We start from the raw sequence: 7,123 nt of genomic DNA, 5'->3' as shown, positions 1-7,123 counted from the left end.
ACACAAAAATTTGTACAAAGTGTGCCTTGTCTGAACAGCAAAAGACAAACCAGTTAATACTCAAACAAGTTCTTCAAATTCCTCAGATTTTCAGCTTCAGAGCTGGGGGAGGCTATTCACTGACACGATTTACAAACTGATTTGTTTGGCCTTTTCTGGGCCACAGAATGAACTTGCTTTTCCACATCAGACCATTCTTAGTATGGAACATCTCCACCTTTAATTCTGGGCTGCTTGCTTCGAGTGAACTCTCAAAACCAGACCATTTTTATCACCAGTATGTCGAGTTCATGTTTGATTTCAATGATAGTTCTACCTACAGAAAAACAACTGCAGTATAATAAAATACTTTTCATGACTACTGTCATGGCCATGTATTTGGGTTGTGCTACTCTTACTTGCCAAACAGCATGGGTGATCTTGCAAACAGCAATTACCTGGCAACAGACACACACAAAAATCTTTTCTAGGACAACCTGCACATTCCCAAAGTTCAGGGAAATCTTACTAAGCAGTTGTGACTGCAGTTTGTGTTTTCCTTGTATTGACACTATGACACTATTATTTAAACTGTTACTTGTTGTAGTAAATCTCCAAGAAGGCCTTAATTTCCTCTCTGCACTCTTTATGTAGCAGCAGCTCCTTCAACCACATAAACTAAATGGGCCCAAGTTCTCTCTGAGAATATTTCACGGAGTTTAGACTTGTCTGAAGGAGTAACAGTAGGATGACATAAACTCACAGACTATATAAATCAGGAATTATATTCCAGTCTTGAGTCACTATGTCACTCCACCAATACATTTCTGTGATGTCTTATATTGGATTTATCTGGAAGACAAGTAAAAAAAACCAAAAAACTCAAAGTTTTTAAAGACCCCTGCCTAAAAGTAAAGTCTCTTATTCCACAGACCAGGAAATTTTACCAGACTCTCACAAAGGACACAAAAACAACAGCTTTATGCCTTACAGTCAGAAAAACACCAGAGAGGCATCTCATGACCTGATCAGGACAAGTGCAATTAATAGGTGATGTTTCAGAAGCACATGGCATAGATTACTTCAGCAGAAACTCAAACACCTCACATGCATAGCTTCAGCAATGGAAAGCAACAGCAGTGCTTCAGCAGCCAGAATATCAACTTTATGTCACCATGTGATTCAAAAGGGAAACAGAACTCAGTAATGCTTTGAGCAAACACAGGTGTGACAGTTCTTATTGAAGCAGATGAAGAAAACCAGGACAGAGAGGACACTCAGCACATCTCTGAGAGGACACAAAATAATAGAAGTTACTGGTGAGAATGATGACAGAGATGAGAACTACTCTGACATCACCAGGCAGAGCTACTGGAACAGCAATAGAAAGAAACATAGGAAAGAAGGAACCACAACCTTGAAAACCTTCACCTTGAAAATCCAGGTGAGGCTATAGTGGAAAGCTTACTGCCCATGCACTAAAGACTTCTCCAGAAGATTAGTAATCCTGGGCAAAGCTTGGCCTGCCAGAAAAAAATCTTCGTGAGCCAGTTGGCTACAGGAGAATAATCTCCTTCGGCAACTCTGCATCAAAGACCTCACCAGTTTCTGCACCAAGTGCCAGACTTATGTCTCATACCTTGCCTTCACTGACATAACAGGTGACATACATCTGCACGTATTTTTAAATGAAACAAAAAAACTACACCAAAGCAAGCAGAAAAACCTTTTCTCAACATGCTTATCCCACTTGTGAGAAAACAACCAACCCAGGACAGTTCTCTTACATACTACCACTCCTGGAGAACATTCACAGTGGTGCTGCAGTCACCATGTACTAGAGAAAGCAGAACTAGATTTAAGCAAAAGATGCAGGAGCTGGCAATAATCTGTCTGTACTGATAGCAACTGCAGCATAACTAATGTCTCCTACTGAAGAATGGTGATTGCAGCATAAGAATATACACAGCACAAGAACGTACACAGAACAGAAACACTCTGTCTTGATACTTATGTAACCACACAATACAGACTGCCCGTTTTTTAAAATATCCATGTTGTTCCATAGGAGAAACAGCAAACACCCCAGTTTAAATTATAATGATCCCAAAACTCTCCACTGGACTTGCCCCTCCCAATTTGCCAGACTGAAATGGCAGGAAGGCAAAGTAGCACAGCAGAACTTTCAGATCAGTGTCTGAAAAGTTTCCCTTCTCAGCAGTCTTGTGATTTGAGATGCACACAGAACTGAGCACTTTGGAAACAAGTCTTTAATATTTTAAGAGAGAATTCTTTATTCAAGAAATGTACAATAACTCTTCCCGAACTATATGCAAAAATAAACCCCAAAATTCTATTGAAGATACAGAAGGAAAAAAAAAGGAAAAAAGCAGCACAGCGGTGTTCCAAAATACATAATTCACAAGTTTAAAATTCAAGCACTCCCATCAGATGCCTGGAGCTCTCTTAAAATATTAAGAATCAAAGTTCTCCGGTAAGTGTACGGGGTATACTTTATTCTGAACCAGTGCCTTGGGAAAAGGTTACCACTCGGGGCGTACATTTTCATCCCTTGTTTGCCCATCAGACCACGAACAATCCTGTTGCGGGACAAGATTTTATCATAAAATTCAAGGCCACCGCTGGCATAGTCCTTGGAAAGCCTGGCTGCCTTCGAGTCAGCCCTGCAGTCCAGGTGATAGGTGATGGCATCAGAAGAGACATAGTAGCAGAGCAGTCCTCCCATGGCAGTGACAAGGTTACAGAGGCCGCGGAGGATCACAGGGCCGGTGGATAGCCCCAGAAGCAGCTTTAGAGCTCTCCCACAGACAAAGGTCCCAGCCAAGCAAGTCGGAGCCACAACTGCACTTGCTAAAGGGCTGCCGTTCCGCAAGTACACAATTTCTCTGGCAATGGCAAACTTCTGAGCTTTAAGGGAAAATGTGAGAGCTTCCTTCAAAGCCACGCCTTCACTGCTCTCCCAGTCTACTTCCTTGCCATTTATTACAACAACATGATTGACTATTCCTTTTTTATCCTCAGCTGTGCTATCAAAGTTAGGCGGGATGCCCACCAAACAGCCTTCGGGCAGCCAGGGAATTCCAGCGCTCACAGGGTGGAAGCCAGAAGCGGCAAAGGCTCTGTAGGAGCCAGTGGACTTTACACCAGTATCTTGAAGGACATCCTGAAACACACCACAGAGCTTCTCTGAAAGCTCAGCTGGCTGCCCCTCTGACCAGCACTCGTGCAAAAGTTTGAATGTTTGCTCAGGAAACACATGATAGGAAAGGTTAGTGCCCAGCAGTCCCATGCAAGAAACAGCCAACACAGTGATCTTGTGCTTCTTTAACCACACAGATGCCTTCCGCAGGAACCGCACTGCCATAGTCAAATCCTAACCTGTTCGTAACACAAAATCAGGAATTAAAGCGTGCATAGACAGGTTTGCCATCTCTCCAGCACTAAAAAACCCCAAACAACTAAAGCAGAAAACATGAGAAGAAGCAGAGCATAATAACCAAAGAAACCATTTTTTACATTCATAAAACACAAAACATCTTTACAGAGGAAGAGGTATGCAATAATTTTTGGGCCTTGCAACCCAGGATGATTGATATGAAGAATTAACTTCTCCCCTTCCTCCAGTAAATCAATTCACCGCAATAAAGACAATACTAAAGCCAGCACACTTCCTCCTCCCCCAGCAATCAATACACACCCTGTATTTACCCAACATACTTGTCTAGTCCTTGCTAGCACAATCCCACCCCTGCCTTCCACTATACAGTCTATAGGTATTGAGGTCAGAAAGAGCCAATAATTAGATCAGTCTATGCCAATCTCCTCTACAGTACAGCTGCAAAAATTTTAATCAGCAACCTGAATACTAAATTCAATAAGCTGAGTTGGACTACAACTTTCAAAACAGGATCACATTTTGATTTGAAAAATTTCAGGAGACAGAATTTTCCTGTAGGAGTTTGTTCTGATGGATAGTCAAGCTCAGTATTAAAAAAAAAAAAAATACCCCAAACAACAAAAAACCAACCAACTGAAAACCAACAAGAAACAGTTATGTGTTTTTCCTATATTTTTTTCCTTTTCTTTCAGATTTCAACTTCCAGGCAGTGGCTTTCGCTTACTCAATAAAAAGCTATTTTCAGAAAACAGCATGGTTTCAGTAGGTACTTTTAAAAATTTGACTCTGAAATAATTTCTCTGACAAATACTATGTTCAATCTAGAGCAGAAACTGGAACATAAATTGTTTCAGGGCTTACAACTATGCAATGACTCTTTAAATAAGCAAATAAACTTAAAAACTTTCAAACCTGCCAACTCATTCAGTTCAAGATTCATGCTTCCCTTGGGAAGCATCAGTTCTTTTTATGATCCAAGCCATATGACATGCTCTGCCCAGGAAAGCTCCAAATTCTTTTAAAAAATTCTATTGGCTACAGAATTCCTGCCTAGAATGATGGTACTATGAAGGTATACAAGTGAATTTAGGCACCTAAATCCAGCAGAAATCAGAGGAAACTGGACGCCACTCTTTCCATTTGCAGTCTCTTCTCTCAGGGCTTTAACACACAATCTTCATAGAATCTTGCTGCAGCTGTTAAAGACATGAGAGTTTCCAGCTGTCCTCACAGGAAGCTGAGGTGGCAGAAGGGAATTGAGCTTTGATACAACAACCAAAAAGTCTTAGCGTGGAGTACCATCAAAGGTGGGTCTCAGTTATGCTGCTGGGCTCTGCATGGCAGCAGCTGAAGCAGGGACATATGCTCTCCTTCCACATGTGCTGAACAAGAACGTCTCACAGAGGGGTAGAGTGGACAACTGGGGTCTGTAACATCATCAAACAGCACTACAGGACATGCCAGGATACACCAGTCATGATCAACAGCAAATGAGTGTTAACCACAGGGAAACAAAAAGGGATTAATTTAAAGGTGGTCTTTTAATAATATGTTATTACTACTCCTTCCTATGAAGACCTTTCAGACTGTAAACTCACCAGGAGAAGAATAATCTTGTTTGATATTTATGCTGCACTGAACACACACTGAGTGCTTAATAAAAACAATGATCTATGTAATCATACAGTAATTTAATATGTATTTCTTAGTGTAATAACTAGTGGCATTCTTATATTCTGCTGAAGACAGCTGGAGAGTTTTTTTGACAATGTTATTTAAGAAAAACACATTAAAGAGCTAAGGCCTTGGATGAAACAAAATTTCAGGAGAAAATCTCCTTGATAACAAAAATAAAACCAGGAAATGGTAATACTTAAAATCAAACGACCATTTTGAAGTTTATGACCTCTTGGCAAATCTGGTACTCTAGATCTGATCGAAAAGGTCATGTCATTCACAGTGCAGGGGGAAGCACTTTCAACGGGACGATTGTAGGGAGCCTATCACTTGATCCTCATGTGAAGCTGAGGCATGGACTTCACAGGTTTCTCCTATCAGAGAATGCCCTCTCACTGGAGCTGGCTAACATAGTTTTAAGATTAGAAATGCTGCAAAGAAAGAAGTCTCTCTTCAGCTTACATCCACACCCGTGTGGGGAAGGACAGACCACGCTGAAAACTCCACTCTCCTTTCTTGCATTACGTAATGAAAACTCCTCCTTTGCATGACCAAATGTGATTGTGCACATCGAATGCAAAACTAAGCAGGAAACGTCGCAGATAATTTGTTTTCTCATAATATTCGATACTCAGGAAAATAAAAGGAAGACTGTCCCCAATACATTTTAGCATTTATGCTTTCAAACCTTCCCCAGGGGTCAGTGCAGATGCTCAGCTCCTGCAGATATCCCACTGCAACCCGAACCGCGCATGGCATCTTTGTTTTTATTCATAAACTTTCTGCAATTTACGGATGAGGAAAGCCACCGGAAACTGCAAGGCAATTTATATGGCCCATATCCTGCAAATTTAATCGTTTGGTAACCATGAAGCCTCCACCACGCTGACACGGCGGCCTCCCCCACACGCTGAAATACTTTCTATCTCTGTGGTGTCACAGGCACTTAATTGTCACTGAACTCAGAGATCTGTAACAACTAAAGTTCAGATGGGGGACATCTGGGCAGGTTTCGTCATAACACGTGTGTGTTACTGCATTTATTGCTTTAAAAATCGAAAGTAGTCGAGGGGAAAGCCCAGCTTAAAGCACGATCAATCAGGAAACGGGGCGCGGGCCAGACCCGCCTCCAGGGCTCCGGCTGTCACGAAAATTAAAAGCATAGAAGAGGAGGGTGGCAGAAATCCACAACCCCGGGGCCCCGCTGCGGGAACCGCCCGGCCCCCACTCCGCGGCCGCCCAGCACCTACCGCGAGTCCCGGGCCGAGGCGGGGCTGCGGGCGGAAGGGGCGGCGCGGGGGCGGGCGGAGGCGCCATGGCGGGCGGGGCTCGGTTCCCTCAGGGCGGCCGAGTGTGGCTGTGGTGACACAATTACGGGCTGGCCTCGGGCGAACGGACTGAGGGGAGGATCTGATCCGCTGAGCCTGACCTCGGGCGAACAGACCGAGGGGAAGATCCGACCCGCTGCTCCTGCAGGCGAAGAGCAAGGGACACCCCCCCCACTACCCCTCAAAGGGCAGCCGCCGCATGAGGCGGGGACTGCCGCTCTCTGCCCGCGTCGTGACTTCGTTCTGTGCTCTAACTCCCAGCGTTCTTCCTGCAACATACTTTACATGTCTGTATTATTAATTCAGCTCTCGCCACTGCAGGGCAGGAATGCTTGCCGCTAAGGCAGCAAGTGGCAGAGCTGGCATCCGTCGTGTAGGATTTATCTGTCATTCCTAATGGGAAAATAACATATGCAGGGATTTTTAAAATTTCCTTTACAGTTATTGTTTGCTCAAAGCAGATGGCCAGTGTGGTTTCTCAGTAAGCCCGTGTGGATTTGATCTACAGCCTGGGCACTCCGAAGGCCCTGCAAAGACGTGAAATGCAGAGGAGATGGGCGGCAGAGCAGCGCCCTTTGGAAGTACTGGTATCCGAGGGCAGAGCTCTGGGAAGTCCAGCCTTCCCCCGGGATGTGCAGTCCTTGCAAAGCTAGAATACAGAATAGCTTTTGCCAGATTAGTGTTTCATTTGGGTAGGGGTAGTAAAAGGTTGGGTTTGTCT

The 7,123-nt window shown here is 43.8% G+C and overlaps 1 protein-coding gene across 2 annotated transcripts; it reads right to left on the bottom strand.

The window, feature by feature from the left end:
• Window positions 1-2,248: 2,248 nt before the first annotated feature.
• TMEM177 (transmembrane protein 177) lies at window positions 2,249-6,339 on the bottom strand. Of its 2 annotated transcripts, XM_041406399.1 has the most exons (3): window positions 6,325-6,336; window positions 4,492-4,593; window positions 2,249-3,378 (listed from the first exon to the last, which is right to left on the bottom strand). In XM_041406399.1, exon 3 carries the CDS (start codon window positions 3,362-3,364, stop codon window positions 2,414-2,416), a length of 951 nt encoding a protein of 316 aa, XP_041262333.1. In that variant the 5' UTR covers window positions 3,365-3,378; window positions 4,492-4,593; window positions 6,325-6,336; the 3' UTR covers window positions 2,249-2,413. The 2 variants fall into 2 exon arrangements, with proteins under 2 accessions (XP_041262333.1, XP_041262342.1); XM_041406408.1 differs by lacking the exon at window positions 4,492-4,593 and having other exon boundaries at window positions 6,325-6,339.
• Between the last annotated feature and the right edge of the window lie 784 nt (window positions 6,340-7,123).

Source organism: Onychostruthus taczanowskii, unplaced genomic scaffold (genome assembly GCF_017590055.1).
Source record: "Onychostruthus taczanowskii isolate IOZ18803 unplaced genomic scaffold, ASM1759005v1 scaffold10, whole genome shotgun sequence".
NCBI lineage: Eukaryota > Metazoa > Chordata > Aves > Passeriformes > Passeridae > Onychostruthus > Onychostruthus taczanowskii.
Note: the sequence above shows the minus strand (reverse complement) of the source record. Positions and strands in the feature narration are given on the sequence as shown.

What these genes read in the sequence shown, in the direction of transcription:
- TMEM177 (XM_041406408.1), bottom strand. Translation starts at nt 3,364, where the DNA reads ATGGCAGTGCGGTTCCTGCGGAAGGCATCTGTGTGGTTAAAGAAGCAC.